General features: G+C 41.6%; 1 protein-coding gene across 8 annotated transcripts in view; it reads right to left on the reverse strand.

Moving 5' to 3' along the window:
• Positions 1–20,222, reverse strand: part of LOC143284653 (uncharacterized) — a 136,318-nt gene that overhangs the window by 50,986 nt on the left and 65,110 nt on the right. For 3 of the 8 annotated variants that reach the window (XM_076591548.1, XM_076591551.1, XM_076591546.1), the window contains 10 exons: positions 20,049–20,201; positions 19,038–19,299; positions 16,999–17,160; positions 15,431–15,631; positions 9,411–9,464; positions 4,724–4,959; positions 3,326–3,541; positions 2,635–2,819; positions 1,692–1,808; positions 1,097–1,238 (listed from right to left, as the gene is read on the reverse strand). In XM_076591548.1, coding sequence (XP_076447663.1) covers positions 1,097–1,238; positions 1,692–1,808; positions 2,635–2,819; positions 3,326–3,541; positions 4,724–4,959; positions 9,411–9,464; positions 15,431–15,631; positions 16,999–17,160; positions 19,038–19,299; positions 20,049–20,201 — 1,728 coding nt within the window. The remainder of the gene's footprint in view (positions 1–1,096; positions 1,239–1,691; positions 1,809–2,634; positions 2,820–3,325; positions 3,542–4,723; positions 4,960–9,410; positions 9,465–15,430; positions 15,632–16,998; positions 17,161–19,037; positions 19,300–20,048; positions 20,202–20,222) is intronic. The other 5 variants (XM_076591550.1, XM_076591549.1, XM_076591547.1 and 2 more) reach the window with 5 other exon arrangements.

The raw sequence follows: 20,222 nt of genomic DNA on the forward strand, positions 1-20,222 counted from the left end.
TTTGATAGAAGCAGACAGCAGAAGTATTTGAAATGAATAGAATTGAATTGATACATACACAAAAAAGCGTTTTTTTGTTTTTTGTTTTTTTAAAATCCCCAATACATGCTTTTCTACTTTCTGTGATAAGACAGCACACACGCATGCACTTGCACACACATGCATGAAAATGTATTTAAGAAAAATCATAACAAAGCTGAAGTCAATATCCAATTCAGCAAGACATTCGGTTTTGTTAGGAGCCATCGAAAAATTCATTTCACAACTCCCTCAAAATAATCCATACATTATGTATACACCTCTCATACTGTACACCATCATGTTAGTGGGGGGAAAATCATGTTTGATCAGAGGAATGTCCTGCTAATGGCACAGACAATAACAATGGTCAGTTACATCTATCTCCCTCCCCACTCTCCCTGTCTCCCCTGTGTGGGGCAGGGATGGTTGTTTACATTCCTTGAATGGCAGTTGCAGAATTATTTTCTGGCTAGCTGTAATGTTTGCTGTAATGATGAAGCATACCACAAGCAGGTTAAAATGTTGAAAGCAGTTATCAATAAAGATCTCAGACAAAAAGAATTACATGTTGAAAATAAACCAACAAACCAACCACACACACACACACACACACACACACACACACACACACACAAAAAAAAAATCTCAGACAACGTTACAAAGCACCATGCAAGCTGTCAGCTGACCAGGCAGGAATCCTGCGCATGCGTGATGAAACACTAACACGATACTGAAGTAATAGTTCTGTACTATATGATATCATAATACTTGTATAGGCCACAACTCCCCAGCTAACTACAAGACAACACTGGATCACTACACTGACCTGGTCTGTACTCTATAATATCACAATACTTGTATTGGCCACAACTCCCCAGCTAACTGCAAGACAAGACTGGATCACTACACTGACCTGGTCTGTACTCTATAATATCACAATACTTGTACTGGCCACAACTCCCCAGCTAACAGCAAGACAAGACTCTACACTGACCTGGTCTCTACTCTATTATATCACAATATTTGTACTGGCCACAACTCCCCAGCTAACTGCAAGACAAGACTCAACACTGACCTGGTACAGATCCACCCGCACCACCCTCAGTCTGGGGGCCTTGGGGGGACCCAGCGTGGTGTAGTACAACACGGAGGAGGTGGTCTGGATCTCACAGGGCTTGTTGCCGCGATGTGTCGAGTAGTTGCAGATCACGTAGATCCTGAAACACCATCAGCTCAGTGTAGACAATGACAGGGGGTATGCATGGAAAAGCAGTGGAGCAGAACCAATATAAGATAATTATGACAATAGTGTGTTGTTGTTGTTTTTTTTAACAGATGCAGTGAGATCTTTTAAAAATTTAGTGAGACATTAGCCATAACAACATAAGCCATTACACGTTCACACACATATTTAGAAGTGCAATTTGAGCCTGCTCATAATTCTAAGTGAAAGCACACACACACACACACACACACACACACACACACACACACACATTCTCATTTAAACACTGATAGTCACTCTCTAAGTCCAACAAATGTGCATAAGCACCTGTGTATTTCTTTTTTTAATTTTTTTTATATTCCACCATAAAATAAACACACAGGCACAGAAGGATGTCACCTTCAGCTCACAAGGGACAGAACTGCACTACAATTCATGCACAGACCTGTAGGTGAGACCAGGCTGCAGTCCCTTGATGACGCACTGCTGCTTGTCCTGGATGTTCCAGCAGTGCTGTACACCCCGCACCTGTTTGCCCTTCTCCACCAGGTTACACTCATAGCTGAAACACACACAGGTAACAACTCATAGCTGAAACACCAGGTTACACTCATAGCTGAAACACACACAGGTAACAACTCACAGCTGAAACACACACAGGTAACACCCATAGCTGAAACACACATGGGTAACACTCATAGCTGAAACACACGCAGGTAACACTCATAGCTGAAACACACACACACACACACACACACATGCACACATCACACACGTACACACACACAATGTCAAGTCCATGCTGTTAAGCACCCCAAGGCCTTATCAGCGCATGGGGGTTATAAATCAGGCATCTGCTCCCTTTTAAAAAATTTTTTTTTTTTTAAACAGCAGATATGTTGCAGTGTATATGGATCAGTCAGTATGCGTTGACACTTTCTTGAAACTGAAAACCGAAAATCTAAGCACCAGAACCAAGCAAGAAAAAGTTTAAAAGAGAAAAGAAGTATCTATTTACTGTTTGATCACTTTCAGCAAAGAACTCAATACAGGAAATCTATCCATTGTCTCTTTCTTTAAGAGACACTGAAGGCAATCACTGGTGATGTGTGGGGTAAAACAACACTGCTTTTTGTAATATATGATCTAAACTGCCTTTGGTCTGGAAGTCAACTTGTGATCAAAGCCATTTGGTATATTCAGATTCCACTGAAATATCCATGGCAAGTAAAACTGACAACCTGATACTTAAATAAGTATAATTTGTACATCTTAATTCTCACTGAAATTTGCTGCAAGGCTGTTCATTCAAAATTATATTCATGCTCTTCAGCTGAGTAAAAGGAACATTCAGCCACAACAGAGAATAGCTGCCAGTACTCCTTTACCTGATATCACTGTTGATTTCACTGGAGAATTTGGTGCCCACCACGTTGACAACAAACAGCTGCAGCCTGTACTGTGGATCAGGCTGTCGGGGTAACTCCCATGCCACACGCACAGAGTGCTTGCCCTTAGTTGTGGCCATGATGGAAGGTGCAGGCAGCAATCCATCCCCATCTCCACTCACCAGCTGCAGAACATTGTCAGTGCCAGCATCAGTACGCATACACCCAAAAATTCTACTGCTGTATGTGCATGTGCAAACACATGCATACACACATACACATGTGTGCAAGCAGGTACCCCCCCCCCCCAACACACACACACACACACATACACACACACACACATGCAAGAAGTTACACAAATCCACACACACGCAAATATTCTAAACTGCACCTGTCTTTTTGACGCTTAATTGTGCGATACCTTACCTCCTCATTTGACCCCATTACACACTGGGATGGAGTCAGTCATTAAGAAGAAGAATTACACATTGACAGTTTGGCAACATATGGGACTCCAATCCACAATTTCCTAGTGATCAACATCTGTGTTTCATTCATTATCTAATTAACTCACAGATTACAGTTTTCAATATGAAACTGACACATAAAACTGACAAACATGTGATTCAATACAGAACATTTTTGTACCAGTATACGAAACAGGTAAGAGTAAAGAAATAGTACTGACCTCCCCTTCTTTGACCTGTATCATGGATTTCTGCTCTGTGGACACAGCCAGTTTGGTTTTCTCCATGATGTCCCCAGTGTCTCTCACTTGTCGCTCGTCCATGTCCAGGGCCACAGTTTTCTGCACCTCTATCAGAGCTGTGGCCTTTCCGTGTCGCTTTTTGCCTGACCGACCACCACGCCCCACTACAGCCATACCATCTGTCTCTTCAAAGTCCTGAAATACAATGTCATGTTGAAACAGTTGTGTAAGTTTGGTATTTTCAAGAGGCAGCATCAACTCGCTTCCTTGTATGAATTACTGTTTTTACAGCCTTTCAACTGAAACTACACTTTCACTGTTCTGATTCAGCTCTGTCCTCAGTTGTTTTTTTTTTTTTGTTTTTTTTTGGTCCACTTTAAATCTTTGGCGCTGCGAGCAGGACTGATGCTGACAGCAAAGGCTTAAAGTTGTTGTTAACAGTCCAGCTCTCTAAGTTTGAGCTTTTGACCATGAATTAATGCTCCTTCCAATAGATCGTGGTGACAAGAAGCAGAGCTACAGACTGTGAATTAACCCCTTGAGTGCAGGGAATAAACAGTACAAAGGTTACAAAGGTGTGTTTCAAGTCATAAATCAATATCCAGAAGTCAGCCCCAAACAGAAAATTTTCTGGAGATATACCATTCCAGATCAAATGCGTGAATTTTCAGCCTCCTTTTGATGTTGTTATCAGTGATGTCACTATGTACTTATGTACTATATGTCAGTTGATGGGCCAGTGCCCCAACTGGTAGAAGATGTTTAGCAACCCCTCCATCATGCATAAAAGATATCTAGTTTACAGTCCTAAAATATTTGATGACAAAACTGACCACGTTTGTGGAAAATGTGCACGTTTAGATAAAAGGCTGAATGCATACAAGGGAAAACATAGTCTTGCAGCCCAACCAACAGCCACACTCCAAAATCCAAAGAAGTGGACAAACACTGAACAACCATGGAAACAGCAAGCTTCTCCCCTGCCTTCCCCTCTTTGTTGTTGAAGTGTTTCAGGGTTGGCAGAAAAGAAACAACACTGCCATCGTTATCAATTATGCTGCACTGAAGATACTTAATATTCAAATGATAATATAACCAGTTCACCACAACACACACACACACACACACACACACACACACACACACACACACACTGCCTTTGCAGCAGACAGGAGCATTACTGAGAACACAAACTGCAATGACATCTTCTGAACAATACTTTTAGTGACCAACATAAAACTATGGGGAGAGTGTGGGAGGTTCAAATCCTTTTTAGCACCACAGTTTGGGTTCTGATAAGTAAAAGGCTCTACAATTAGTACAAATATCCAACTGCATCACACTACAATCATAAACAATTACTTGACATCCACTCACTCGGTAATGGCCCTTTTCTCCAACCGCTCGGCCCTTCAGGTTCTCCTTGGTGTCAGTGGCCTGGTTCTTGGATGCGTCCAGGATGACAACATGGCCTCCAGGGGGATGCTCAGCATCCGATTCGTAGTCAGACTCCGACTCTGTCTCGCTGTCTGAAGTGGTGTCATCGTCCACAAGACCCCCAATCCGGGGGGTGGAGGTGGCGGCAGCATCAGTGTCCTTCTTGCGGGGATCTGCTGGAAAATGGTCCCACAGAGAATGGTTTTTTTTAAAGCAAAACAACAAATGATGACAATGAACGTACCATTTTCTGTTTCTGATATTAGTAATTAACATACAATCTACAACTTTTTTTTTCTAAAGCAAAACTACAAATGATGACAATGAACGTACGATTTACATGTTTATGATATTAGTGATTAACATGCAATCTACAACTTTTTTTCTAAAGCAAAACTTCAAATGATGACAATGAACGTATGATTTATATGTTTCTGATATTAGTGATTAATATTCAATCTATAACTTTTTTTCTAAAGCAAAATTACAAATGATGATAATGAACATACAATTCATATGTGTCTGTTATAACTGATTAATATACAGTCTATAGCTTCTTCTTTTTTCTAAAGCAAAACTAAAAATGATGACAATGAATGTATGATTTATATGTTTCTGATATTAGTGATTAACCTACAATCTTTAGCTTTTTCTTTTCCTCAAGTAAAACTACAAATGATGACAATGAATGTACAATTAATATGTTTCTGATATAATTGATTAACATAAAGCTTACAGTTGTTGTTTTTCAAAGCAATACTACTATTGATGACAATGAACATACTTTTTTTTCAATGATAAACACACAGTTTATGTATTTCTGGTCAATTAGAGATAAACTGAAAGGAAAGGAATTATTCAAACTACTCACAACTTAAAAAGTGCTTAACTGTCAAATGTTGATTCAACTAACTTGTATACACCCTTTTGAATATAATGATAATGCTAATAATGGTGTTATGAAAGTGTTTAAATGATCACATTAGCATTTGATATTAAAAAAAAAACAAAAACATAACCTATCCTGATTTGTCCAGTGGTCAACAGCACAATCCAAGTGGAAAAAAGTGGAAAACAGAGAAAACATAATTTGAACTGAAGAAAAGAAGGGCAAACATGATGACATTTTCCCCATTTGAAAGCCAAAACAAAAGATCATGCTTGATGACATATTCTGCCTTTGCCCAGTGAAAAGTGATAGTCTGTGTGAAACAGGAAAAAGTGAAAAACACACACATGCAAACACACATAAGGGTATACCAGCGCATGCACATGCACTCGCACACACATGCGCGTGTGTGTGCATAAATACATGCACCTGCACACACTCATTCACAAGCACACACATACAAAAACACTGGCATACATATATACATACAGCACATATTCAAGGACAGCAAAGCACAAAACAGATGGTGCATGTCACCATGATAAACAATCAGAAACACTGTTGTGCCACATGCTAAGTATGCAATGATTCTGATCAAATAAAAGAGTCATGAGGTTTAAACCAATGACATGTCAGTATTGTTGTTGATGCCGTGTGGAAAACTGAAAGAACCCATCAACAGGCTTTCAGACTGATTCTGTTCTCACTACTTCACAATGACATTTTGTGGTTATTCTCATGCTGGGAAACAACACAGAGACCATGAAGTAACCAATCATGAAGCCTGTCTGTGGTGATGTTTCCATGTGCCACTCACTTGATATGTTATTATCGAACTTTGGTGACATATATGAAGCAATGCTGTGTTTGTAATTATTCCAACATAATGAAGTAGACTGAGGCATATATTTGACACCTGTCTTTCTGTTTGTAATTATTCCAACATAATGAAGTAGACTGAGGCATATATTTGACACCTGTCTTTCTGTTTGTAATTATTCCAACATAATGAAGTAGACTGAGGCATATTTTTGACACCTGTCTTTCTTTGTGATTTCATCCTGCTGGTAGATCTTTCAATACATTATGCTTGAGGGAGAAAATGTGATAGGGGGTCAAAAACAGTGAATCCACAAATATTTTCCGTGAGGTGACATTTTCTGTGAGGCCCGACTGTGAGACAAAACTCTGACAATGAGTGAACGTCAAGCTCCATTGCATATTCACTCATGGCATTTCTACAGTCACACATCTTGTGGAGGCATTCCTGTGCCATGCAGACTGGCAATGCTGTGACAGCTGAATCAAGCACACCCATGTGCTGCTCTGATTACCTCTGCAAAAGCCAGACCCCCACAAGGTCTTGGTCTGTCTGACGGCCTTGGTGTCTGACCTGGCAGTCACGTCCACACTCTGGCTGTCTTGGTATCCTGACTGCACAGCTTCAGACTGAGGGTACTGCTTGGAATGGAAGTCGTCTCCACCTCTGTGCTGATAGTCTGCTCCAGATGGGCCATTCTCTGATACCAGCCGGTGTTCTGAACCAAAGTCCTGTTGCTCTGAATGATGGTGCTCAGATCGGAAGTCTTCTCTGTCCTCCACACCACTGTCCATGAGGTCTTCACGAATGAAGGGGACGTGGTTGACAGTGTTGAGAAATCGGGACAGCATCCCTTCACTCTCTGCAGGCAGGGGAGGTGGTGCAGGGTCAGGTTCCCGACCATAAACATGCACATCCCCGTACGGCTCATGTACCACATACTGATGATCGTCCTCCTCAGCGACAATGGTTTCCCCGTCACTGACCTGATTATCAACACTGTTATCATCCCTTAACCGGTGACTGAATTTTGACCTGGGAGAGGAATCATTTTTCACTTTGTGATCACGAGGGTCAATTTCATTTTCAGCAGGACCCAAATAAAACTGAACGGACTTGCGAGAAGAGTGGTGATCATCAAGGCGCTCAGCATAGCGTGGAGAGATGTAGAGATGCTCCACACTGTCTCTGTCGCTTGCTGTGTCGCTGTCCAGAGGCTCCCTGTAGATCTGTGGACCATGCCGCACAGAGCTCTGTCTCTGAGGTCTCTTCACCCTGCGCTGGCTGGGCTCCTGGTACTCCTGGCGCTGATGCAGCTTGTACACCTCCACACTGTCCTGGTGACGCGTCCCGTAAAACCGACTCTGAGAACTGTGAGCACCATACCTGGTCCCACCTCCATCATGACCTCCATCTCTGCGGTAACCTGGCTCTTCACGGTCCTTGAAGCTGACATGTCTGCGCTGGGAGGAGTAGGAGGAGTGGCTGTAGCGGTCGGGGCTCTGGTCAATGTAGTGTGCGCCGCTACCTCTCCCTCTGCGGTGATAGGAGGAGCTCGGGGAGAGGCTTCGCTGATGGATGGTCCCTTCACTGTAGTCAGACGCTTCATCCCGGTAACTGTCTTGCCGGTAACTGCCGTAGCGCGGAGTGATCTCCTCTCTGTAACTGTCCTGTCGGTGAACACCATACCGGGGTGTGCCGGATGGAGGAAGCCAGTCACCCCGTCTGATGTGCTGTTCATCGTAGTCATCCAGACTGTCGCTGTGTCCTCTCTGCAAGCGGTGTGAAGGCCGACGGCGAGGTTCAGAGTCTTCGTAGGTCTCCTCACTGTGACTGCGAGTGAAGCGCTCAGCTCTCCTCTGATGGGCATCCTCCACTCTCAGATGGCTGCCGTGTCTGGGAACAGTAACTGGGGATGTCTGCATGCTTTCCTGACTGTGACGAGCTTTCAACACAGACCGCAGCTCCTGGCCATCTTCTTTCCGGACGCCTTGCTTCTGAGGACTGTTCAGACCACCTTTCCCTTTGGCAAGCAGACCTCTCACTGCCTCCCAGTTCACTTTCTCTGATTTTCCTTGGTGCTTCCTGATTTCCTTTCCTCTGTTTGCATGTTTTTCATCTTTCAAGAACCAGCAAATAGTCCGAGCTATATCGTAAAAGGAGACACGTTTGCGTGCGGAGATACTACTGACTTCTGCTCCAGTGTTTTCACTGTTAGCAAGATCTGATCGAGATGACTGTTCATTGTGGTATGCTTCCAGGTCAGAGAACGATCGCAGAGATGTTTTTGTGACAGGAAGACGGGCGCAGTCTTCAGGAAGATCTGTCATAATCACCACTTTACATATGTCATAATCACCACTTTACATCAGATACAAACATAAAACTAAACCAACCAACCCACATGTATACACAGTCATGACGTAAGTCTGTTACTGCACAGAAGTTCATGTTTTCTTCATGGTTTTGAGCAAAAATCTGTTTCTTCTCTGTCTCTCTCTGCCCCCTCAACCTCTTCTCTCTCTGCACCCTCTTCTTTATCTCTCTCTCCCTTCACCATCCTTCTCTCTCTCTCTCTCTGCACCCTCTTCTTTATCTCTCTCTCCCTTCACCATCCTTCTCTCTCTCTCTCTCCTCCATCTCCCCTGCAGTCATACAGTTCTTTTTATTCATGAGCAGTCATTCCCCCTCGAAGTTAATTGAGGGTGAAGTGGTCTTGTTCAATGCAAGGAGAGGAAGAATAGTTTTAACACAACAATTCAGAACACTATGATAAACGCGCTTACTCCTTTTTGATAGCAGTGGTAGAATAGTTTGACATGACAAATCAGAACACTGCCATGTACAAACCTACCACTGCTTGCAGTGGTAAAATATGTTAACACAACAGACAGAAACACAATCGCATAGACACTCACCCCCTGTCTCCACCTCCACCACTTTTTTAGTGGCTGCTGCCTGCTGCACTCCATCTGAAAGTATCAATACACACATACATGAATAAGTCAACACATAAGATATGAACATTAGAAAAAGAACCAAAAAAAAGGAACAAAATGGAAAGAAAAGAAAAAAAGAATCCATTTGGAGACAATTACTATGAAAAAAACACTAAATCTGAGTATATATAGTGTATTGCACCAGACAGAATAATTATAGTCAAATGCTAGGGGGAAAAAACCCAACTAAATCTGAGTATGTCATATTGCACCAGACAGAATGAATAATCAATGGAAAGAATGAGAGAAAGAAAAGAACAAAACAAAGAATGGAGAAAGAAAAAAAGGAAAATAGAAATGAAAGCAGGAAGGGAGGAAAGAAAACAGTAACATACAATAAGAAGAAAGTAAGACAGAAATGACAGAAGGAAAAGGAAATAAAAGAAAGAGAATAAGAGAAAAAGAAAAAAAGAAAGAAAGAAAGACAGACAGACAGACAGAAATAAAGAAAGAAAGAGAAAACATATAGAAAGATAAACACATGCACCTGCAATGATCATCCTTATACATACATATATATATATATATATATATATATATATATATATATATATATATATATATGTATATATATATGTATATATAAAGGCATCCTTGAGGAGCAATGATACAATCTAGCCCAAGAAATGAAACAAACCCAAAGAAAGAAAGAAAGAATAAAAGAACACATGCACCTGCAATGATCATCCAATTAAAAAAAAAAAAGAGAAGACTTTTCTGCAAATTAAATGACACAGGCCTGACACAGGAAACCAATCAAATCTTTCACTTCTTCAGGCCTCCCCAACAAAACATCAACCAAACAGCCGTCATTCTGCCCCTAAAAGAAAACCCCTCTAAATACCAGATTAACAACTCTACCTTCAAGCCAAGAAATCCATATGAAGCCAAACCCACAGCAACAACTCTACCTTCAAGCCAAGAAATCCATATGAAGCCAAACACACAACCCCAAATCTCCTCACATCCTGATGACAGCAACACCAGCTTAACCTGCTAAAGTTAAATGTTTACATCAAACGTTCACATCAGTGCCAAAGGAAGACACCAGTAACCAAGGAAGGCTGAGCATGCTGGGAACTCACATGTGCGTACAAGGCACGACCACCCACACACACAGCAAGCACAGCTAGCCACAGTACTGCTGTCTCCATTGTCCAAGAAAACAAGAAAGCGGTGGCATTGATCCAGGACTCAAACTTGCCTTGCGATCACATCAAAAATGGATGAGGCTGTGTGATCAGCTTCTGCCTGGGAAAAAGGCTGGATGAGTGGTGGCCGAATCAAACTAGAGTCAGAGGTTTCTGGGTGGATGGAGGTGGTGAATGATGTGAGGAAGGAAAAGTTGGGGTGAGAGGAATAATTGTTCAACCTTTTCCTGCTGTTACACTCAATTGTTTTCATCTTTGTGAGTGTGTTGGAGTGGGGTTGGTGGGGGGGGGGGGAGGTGCATGTGTGAGAGAGAGAGAGAGAGAGAGACAGACAGACAGACAGACAGACAGACAGACAGACAGACAGAGTGTGTGTGTATGTGTGTGTGCTCTTTTAACATTTTACCCATCAAATATCTTTCTCCCAAACTAAATTACCCTTCTCTCATACTTTCAGCACATGCATTAATCTGTATAATCATTCAAAATGATTGATGAACTGAAGTCCAGTGCTGTTCCTTTCTGAAATGATAATCAATCCATATCCATCCAAACACTCGCCCAGTCAATGGAAACAAAGGGAGGGGAATGAATAGCCACAGAACGTGCTCAGTTTCTTTCCACATCTTTCACAAGAGAGGCAGAGTATTTCATGGCTTCAGACAGTCAGTGATGCTATATCATCCTGACTGGGCTGACCAAGCTTGGTGTATCTGATTACAAACACTTGGAGAAAATCTCTAACACATACAAGAAAAAAAAGTAAACCAGGACTTCTTCTCTGGACAGACAGCAAGGGCTACACCTCCAACCTGCCAACTCTGTCACAGGCCTCGGAACAACTTCCCCGTCTACCAATGCAACCTGCACAAACCAACAACATGAAACACCCCACCACCTGACAACTGAACTGTAGGTTAACCCATTGAACCCTGGAGAGTTTAAAGCCTCTGCAGGCTCCCCTGTCATATCAATGGTGGAAAAACACAAAAAATATATCGAAATCGACTGGTCTTTTCCTCAAAATTGACACATGAGGGTACAACTGAAATGACTGTAAAAGTTAATTCCCTTTGTTTGCAATTTATGCAAAAGTGGGAACAAGGAAAACGTTTTACTGAAACAAATTATGACACTCCAGCAATGGTTGGGTGCTGAGTTTAATGAGTTCAAAACTAAACTCTGCATGGAAAAAGCTCTCTCAGATATTGTAGATCTACCTTCATTATCCCACCTGTCCATAGTGAATCTACCTTCCTCATCTCCACATGTCCATTGTGGATCTACCTTCATTATCCCACCTGTCCATTGTGGATCTACCTTCCTCATCTCCACCTGTCCATTGTGGATCTACCTTCATTATCCCACCTGTCCATTGTGGATCTACCTTCCTCATCTCCACCTGTCCACTGTGGATCTACCTTCATTATCCCACCTGTCCATTGTGGATCTACCTTCCTCATCTCCACCTGTCCATTGTGGATCTACCTTCATTATCCCACCTGTCCACTGTGGATCTACCTTCATTATCCCACCTGTCCATTGTGGATCTACCTTCATTATCCCACCTGTCCATTGTGGATCTACCTTCCTCATCTCCACCTGTCCATTGTGGATCTACCTTCATTATCCCACCTGTCCACTGTGGATCTACCTTCATTATCCCACCTGTCCATTGTGGATCTACCTTCATTATCCCACCTGTCCATTGTGGATCTACCTTCCTCATCTCCACCTGTCCACTGTGGATCTACCTTCATTATCCCACCTGTCCATTGTGGATCCACCTTCATTATCCCACCTGTCCATTGTGAATCTACCTTCATTATCCCACCTGTCCACTGTGGATCTACCTTCATTATCCCACCTGTCAACTGTGGCACTGTGGATCTGCCTTCCTCATCCCCACCTGTCCACTGTGGATCTACCTTCCTCATCCCCACCTGTCCACTGTGGATCTGCCTTCCTCATCTCCACCTGTCCACTGTGGCATTGTGGATCTACCTTCCTCATCCCCACCTGTCCATTGTGGATCTACCTTCCTCATCCCCACCTATCCATTGTGGATCTACCTTCCTCATCTCCACCTGTCCATTGTGGATCTACCTCCCTCATCCCCACCTGTCCACTGTGGATCTACCTTCATTATCCCACCTGTCCACTGTGGATCTACCTTCATTATCCCACCTGTCCACTGTGGATCTACCTTCCTCATCCCCACCTGTCCATTGCGGATTTACATTCCTCATCCCCACCTGTCCATTGTGGATTTACATTCCTCATCCCCACCTGTCCATTGCGGATTTACATTCCTCATCCCCACCTGTCCATTGTGGATTTACATCCCTCATCCCCACCTGTCCACTGTGGATCTACCTTCATTATCCCACCTGTCCACTGTGGATCTACCTTCATTATCCCACCTGTCCACTGTGGATCTACCTTCATTATCCCACCTGTCCATTGTGGATCTGCCTTCCTTATCTCCACCTGTCCATTCCTTCAACCTCAATTGCTATCCTTCAATCTGAAATCATCAGACTTTTGGAGTTAACTGCTATTGTTAACTGTTACTGTTCTCTAAAACAACTCTTACACCCACCCTACTCCTACCCTTGTCCAAACCCCCTTCATCATTTATCATCTAATATCACTGATGGTGAACAGACCTTAAGTGAAATTAATCAATCAATCATCTGTCAATCAACAATTATCCGATAAATCAGGTATCATTTAACTAACTGACTGACTGACTGACTGCATCGTGTGAATAATTCCCAAATGGCAGGTTTCTAAAACATGTTGAATGTAAAATATACAGCATAAGCTGTCACACTGTGCTGGCCTCATCCTGCAGGCTTTGAATTCTGTCTATCTAGTGGAAATGAACGGAATGTGTCAAACACCACGGCACTGCAAGCAGGGCACAAAGTATGTGTAAGGAAAACATTGTCATCTCACTAATCCGACTAGTAAGCATAAACATCTGTTAGTTTCAGCTTCAAAATGCGAGAAAGAAAAAAAATGAAAGGAAGGAATGAAAGAAGACAGGAAGGAATAAAGAAAGAAAGAAAAGGGAAAGGAAGAAGACTGAAAACAAGAAAATAAAAGAAAGAAAAGGGAAGAAGGAAGAAAGAAAGTGAAATAAAGGAAAGATAGAAGAAGTGAAGAAATGAAAAGAGAAATAGAAAGAAACAAACAAGAAAAAAAGAAAGAACCACAAAAAAAAAACATTTAAAAAGAGGTTGCACTTTATTTATAGAGAAAGGAAATAATAAGCTGCAGACTCTGCCAGTGGTTAAGGTCACCAATTCCCACTAAACAACAGATATCCATACTTTCTGTTTTGCTATTTCGCAGGTAATTCCAAATCACTCATTTTTTCAAATATATTTATGCTGCACCAATAAGCACGCTGAATGTATCATTCTACAGACGACATCATTTTCATAACTACATATAGCAACATATGATTTTCATTGGCAAAGACCCTTCCAAATCTTGTAAATTAGTAAAACAACAATCTTTCAAAGGTAAAAACAAAGCTTTTTGTGAACATCTGATCAGCTTGTCTCAAAATCAGATGAGATGATTAATCGAGGCCCCATATACAGAATGCACTAAACGCATGTCAAAGACCCCACAGCAATGAAAGAGTTGTCCCAGTTATATCTGTTAACACACACTTCCAGACAAAGCCAGGTACAACAGCTAGTATTTTTGATAAATACAAGTGAAGAACTACAGACTTACAATCAGAGTATGGTACAACTTGTAATATTTTTTTAAAATAAATATAATTGAAGAAAAACAACAAACTTACGATTAAAGCATTGTACAACTTCTAGTATTTTTGAAAATATACATAAGTGAAGAACAACAAATTTACAGTTAAAGTATGGAACAATTCCTAGTACTTTTCATGAATGTAAGTGAAGAACATCAAACTTATAATCAAAGCATGGTACAGCTTCCAGCATTTTGATGAATGAATGTGAAGAACAATAATTTACAACCAAAGTATTGTACAACTTTTGGTATTTTTGACAATTGAAGTGCAACAACACAAACTAACAAGAGAGGCAAGGCCTTCAAGACTCACTTGTGATAAATTAAGTCCCCTAGCATTAATTACAGAGTAATTTCCCTTTTTCACTATCTGCACCAAAACGTTTGCAAAATAAATAAAAATTCCATGCTTAGCAAAAGAAGTTCCTGTTTGAACAAAAAATGATAATAATGACTCCTCTTGTTGTTGTGTCAGAATAAGAGGTCAAAGTGCCAAGTTTAGAGAATACAAAAAATATAAATATAACAGTAAATGCAGTTTGCATATAATTAGGCTTCTTTTTTATATTTTTTTGTGTCCATCCCAGAGGTGCAATATTGTTTTAAACAAGATGACTGGAAAGAATTGAATTTTTCCTATTTTTATGCCAAATTTGGTGTCAACTGACAAAGTATTTGCAGAGAAAATGTCAATGTTAAAGTTTACCACAGACACACAGACACACGGACACACACACACACACACACACACACACACACACACACACAGACAACTGAACACCGGGTTAAAACATAGACTCACTTTGTTAACACAAGTGAGTCAAAAATCAAAGAATAACAAACAAAGAACAAAAACACACACACACCCAAATAATCCTTGTGTGCATTGCCACTCAAGCGACACACCCCACATCAACAAGGCTTCTGTCAGTGCACAGCAACCCAGCCAGGAACCAAGGTTCCCATCCCACACCACTACCACCCCACACATCGATCTACCTGTCACATGGGATCCCAACTTCACAGCACCTTGTTGTTTCAGGCGCCTGGTCTCTGGCAATGGCTCTGAGTCTGTCTCAGACTCCGTCTCCGAATCCGTTTCAGTTGACCCAGTTTCGCTATCGGTTTCAGTTTCAGTCTCGGATTCGGAGGAAGCGGGAGCTGGAGTCTTTTTCAGTACCCCCCCTTTGTTCTTAGGGTCTGTGATGATGAAGGAAGCAGTGCAATAACGACACGAAGCATGCGAACAAAACATAATGGTGGGCAAGCATGCAACAACAAGCACACAGAACTAAATTAGCAGAGCTAACTAGGAAAGTAAAAAAAAAAAAAATGTTGAGAATTTGTGAGTGGAAGATAAGGTACTGTGAAACGTAATAAGAGTGATGTAACTAATGAAGCAAACTAGTGACATGACTGGTTGGAATACTGCATTCAGCAAAAATCTCTGAGAGCAGAATGTGTGAATGGGAAGATAATTGCCTCTGTGTGTGTGTGTGTGTGTGTGTGTGTGTGTGTGTGTGTGTGTGTGTGTGTGTGTGTGTGTGTGTGTGTGTGTGTGTGTGTGTGTGTGTGTGTGTGTGTGTGTGTGTAAAAACACATTCAAGTACAGGTTTCCATGCACAAATGTGTATGTGAAAGCTAGTCTGTTTTGCACACACTGAACATGAAATGTTTTGTGACGTGGCAAAATACAACAAAAACACAGATCGTGTGTCATGACATGGAAAGAGACTAACAAACTTAGGCGTTCAAAAAATTAAAATCCAAATGTCTGAACAAAATCATCTCCATTAACATAAGCACCAAATCTTTCAGTGTTGAAAGCTTACTCATCCAAATAATAACCTGACAACTTATATTATAAACCACACCATCAAAATAAGTTGTAAATATAAGTTAGAAATATTGAAAGCAGTGTTACAACTCCTGCAAAGCACATTCACAGTGCGAATCTGCTTCTTTCCAAGAGCTGAGACATACTGAAGAGAAACTTCCGTAATTTCCATTTATTATCTGTTTACTGCTTGGTAGTTTAGACATGCAGCTTACACTGGTATAAATGCTTTTCGAGTAAAAAGACTATTATAATAATTTCAACTATCATAAATGATAATTTCTTTTTATCAAGACAAAACAATTGAAAAACAAAGAAACAACAATAACAGCAACAACAATACTGAAACATGGCTTTTTTTTTTCAATCTCTCTCCAAAAAACTCTGGCAAAGCACGAGCTATGTAAATCTACTTAAAAACAACAACAACAAAATAATGTGTTTTCGTTTATCTCTCCTTCCCCCAAACTCTCTGGCAATATGAATCTAGCAACAAGAACAAAAGCAACACAACAGTATAATCTAGCACTGTATCAGTCTCTCCAAAATCATCTGGCTAGGGTATGAGCTTTGTGAGTCTAGCCATCAACAGGCAACAACAACAACAACAACAAAAAAACCCACTGATCATGTGTACTTGCAAAGCATCCCTTTCCAACGTGAACAACAACAACAACAACAAATGTATACATATAAAAGAACAATAAATATTTTTAAAAATTGGACTGACCATCCATCTGCGGCAGGTATCCGGAACCTTCCAAGACTTCAATGTATTCCAGGTAGACCTCTTCATCATCCTGGCGGTCGTTGGCTGGGGGGAGGACGATGTTGGAGGTATCCAGTGGAAGCTGCACCACCAGTACGTTGGACATGCGTGTCTCATCCGTGTCTGTGGAACAACATCACAGTGTGGAACAACAGTGAGGAACAATATTACAGTGTGGAACAACATCACAGTGTGGAACAACAGTGAGGAACAATATTACAGTGTGGAACAACATCACAGTGTGGAACAACATTACAGTGTGGAACAACATCACATTGTGGAACAACATTACAGTGTGGAACAACATAACAGTGTACATGGTGCACAGAATGGCATATGCTGCAACAGTCTGGGACCCCCACATGCAGGAGAGTATTGATAAGATGGAGGCTATCCAGTGCAGAGCAGCACACTTCATCTTGAGGCGCTATTGTAACACCTTCAGCGTATCAGACATGATTGGTGAACTACGATGGCCCTCACTCCAGGACAGACGTCGAACTGCCCGCCTCGCTATGCTGTACAAAATTCGGCATGAAATGGTATGCATGAACAGCATGAAACAAAAGATAGAGCCTGCCGTAGCCCGACAGAGGAGAGGCCACAACCATCAATACATCTAAACAAGATGCCGCACACAATATCAGCAACAGTCCTTCCTGCCAAGAACAATCTGAGACTGGAACAGCCTGCCACAGAGCGTCGTGGAGGCCACAACCATCGACACCTTCGTGTCAAGGGCCTCCAGACTCACTATATAGGGGTTATTTTTTGTTGTCGTTTTTTTTTTTTTTTTGCGTTTCCAACCTCCTCCAAAGTGACAGAATAATCAGCTGGTTGATTGCGGTCGCTTCCCTGAAAGAAGAAGAATGTGGAGTGGTGGCTTATCTGCCTAGGAAGCAAGATAATCTGAGTGCATGGGATCGAACCCCACACCTGGCAACATTTTCTTTCCCTCCACCAGACCTTGAATGGTGGTCTGGATGCTAATCATTCAGATGAGATGATAAACTGAGGTCCCATGTGTAGTATGCACTTAGTGCACATTGAAGAACCCACAGCAGCAAAGGGAAGTAGCTCTCATTACACCCACAAAGAGATATGAAATAAGAGACACAACTATAAAAATCAGAATAACTTATTTCCATGATTTTTTCAAGCATTCCATATGAATGCAAATTCAGATATCAGATGTTCCCAAAAATTTGGGGACCCCATTCCTTTTTCTACATTTTGTTTTCTTGTTTCTTTCTTTCTTTGATATATTTCTTGTTTCTTTCTTTGCTTGGTATATTTCAAATGAAATATACACATTTTAAGCCAATATAATTCTAAACATAAATAACCAATCAATAACAATCAACAAAGAAACATTTTCTGCCTATATGATTTTAAACCTTAATAACCAATAAGTACCAGTTAGCAAAGAAACATTTTCAGCCTTCATGATTTTAAACCTTAATAACCAACCAATACCAATGAACAAAGAAACATTTTCAGCCTATACAATTATAAACGTTAACAACCAATAAATACCAATCAATACCAATCAACAAAGAAACATTTTCTGCCTATATGATTTCAAACCTAGATAACCTCTTCTTCTTCTTCTTCTGCGTTCACACGAGTGGACTTTTACATGTATGACCGTTTTTACCCCGCCATGTAGGCAGCCATACTCCGTTTTCGGGGGTGTGCATGCTGGGTATGTTCTTGTTTCCATAACCCACCGAACGCTGACATGGATTACAGGATCTTTAATGTGCGTATTTGATCTTCTGCTTGCATATACACACGAAGGGGGTTCAGGCACTAGCAGGTCTGCACATATGTTGACCTGGGAGATCGTAAAAATCTCCACCCTTTACCCACCAGGCGCCGTCACCGTGATTCGAACCCGGGACCCTCAGATTGACAGTCCAACGCTTTAACCACTCGGCTATTGTGCCCGTCGACCTAAATAACCAACCAACACCAGTGAACAAAGAAACACCACTGACCAGCAGAAACAGCCAGCACATAGAGCTTGTAGTCCATGGCAGTGTTACAGCCGCTGATGACCACTTTACAGCGGTTTGATCCCGACTCTGGAACCAGCTTAGGTCCACACTGCTGGTCGTTGAGGTAGACCAGATAGCCGTCGATGGGCTGCTGGTCACTGTCAATGGACATCCACACCACGGACAGTGTCTGGGGATCTGACGTGGTCTCCAGGGAGATAACTGGGCCTCCAGGTGGAGCCACCTTGGGGCACGTCAATTGCTGCAAGAAGATTGAACGCTTTGTGAATGAGGCATAAATGATGAACAAAATGACATTATCTCAAAACAAAATCACTTCAAGATTTAGTTCTGTGCCAAATCCTGCTGCACGTTTAAACAAAATATGCTTAAGATTTCATATTGCTTACTCTCTTACAACATTAATGTTAAACACTTCAACAAGCTTGCTGCCAGAGCTTCTTTCAGTTTCACTTCAACTTCACAATCATGTTAAGGAAGTACACTGCACAGTCACTTCTGACTTCAATCAGTTTTTTTGTTGTTTTTTTCTTTTCTGTACTTAATTTAAAATCTGAACATTGTCAAATCTAAGTGGTATGCTCTTCCTGAGAATGTTTCACCACAATACAGAACCACAACTGTTTTGTTTTGTCTGTTTGTGTATTCTTTTTTTATTGTTGAAAGTGGATTTTTCCACTGAATTTTACCATCCTCTGACCCCAGTTAAATCTTATCCCACTGTCCTTTGTAATCATTCTTGGCTAGCTTGAAATCACCCACAGGGGTAACTCTGGCCCAGTTAATTCCGTTAAGGCTAACCCACAGCATCACCCCCTTTCTTTACCAATAGCTTGATTAAACCCACAGAAAGGGGGGGTTATTTCCAACAAAGAGGGTAGGGGTGGGGCAGGGTTAATCTTAACCACAAATGATCCCTGGGATCACATGCGGCTAACCCAGAATGACCCCAGGGCAAATCCCAGAAGAGGGCTGTGACACCGGCCTTACCAGCTGGTTGGACTCGACGATCTGGTTTTTGGAGTGCTGTGGGTACACTTGCACCGACACCTTGTACTTGCGACCCCCGGCCAGTCCAACCAGCTTCAGGCTGTTGGTGGAACCAGGGAACTTCTGGCAGTAGCTCACACCGTTCAGGAAAATCTGTCGAGGTCATATTGATAT

This window comes from Babylonia areolata, chromosome 8 (assembly GCF_041734735.1).
Source record: "Babylonia areolata isolate BAREFJ2019XMU chromosome 8, ASM4173473v1, whole genome shotgun sequence".
Lineage (NCBI taxonomy): Eukaryota > Metazoa > Mollusca > Gastropoda > Neogastropoda > Buccinidae > Babylonia > Babylonia areolata.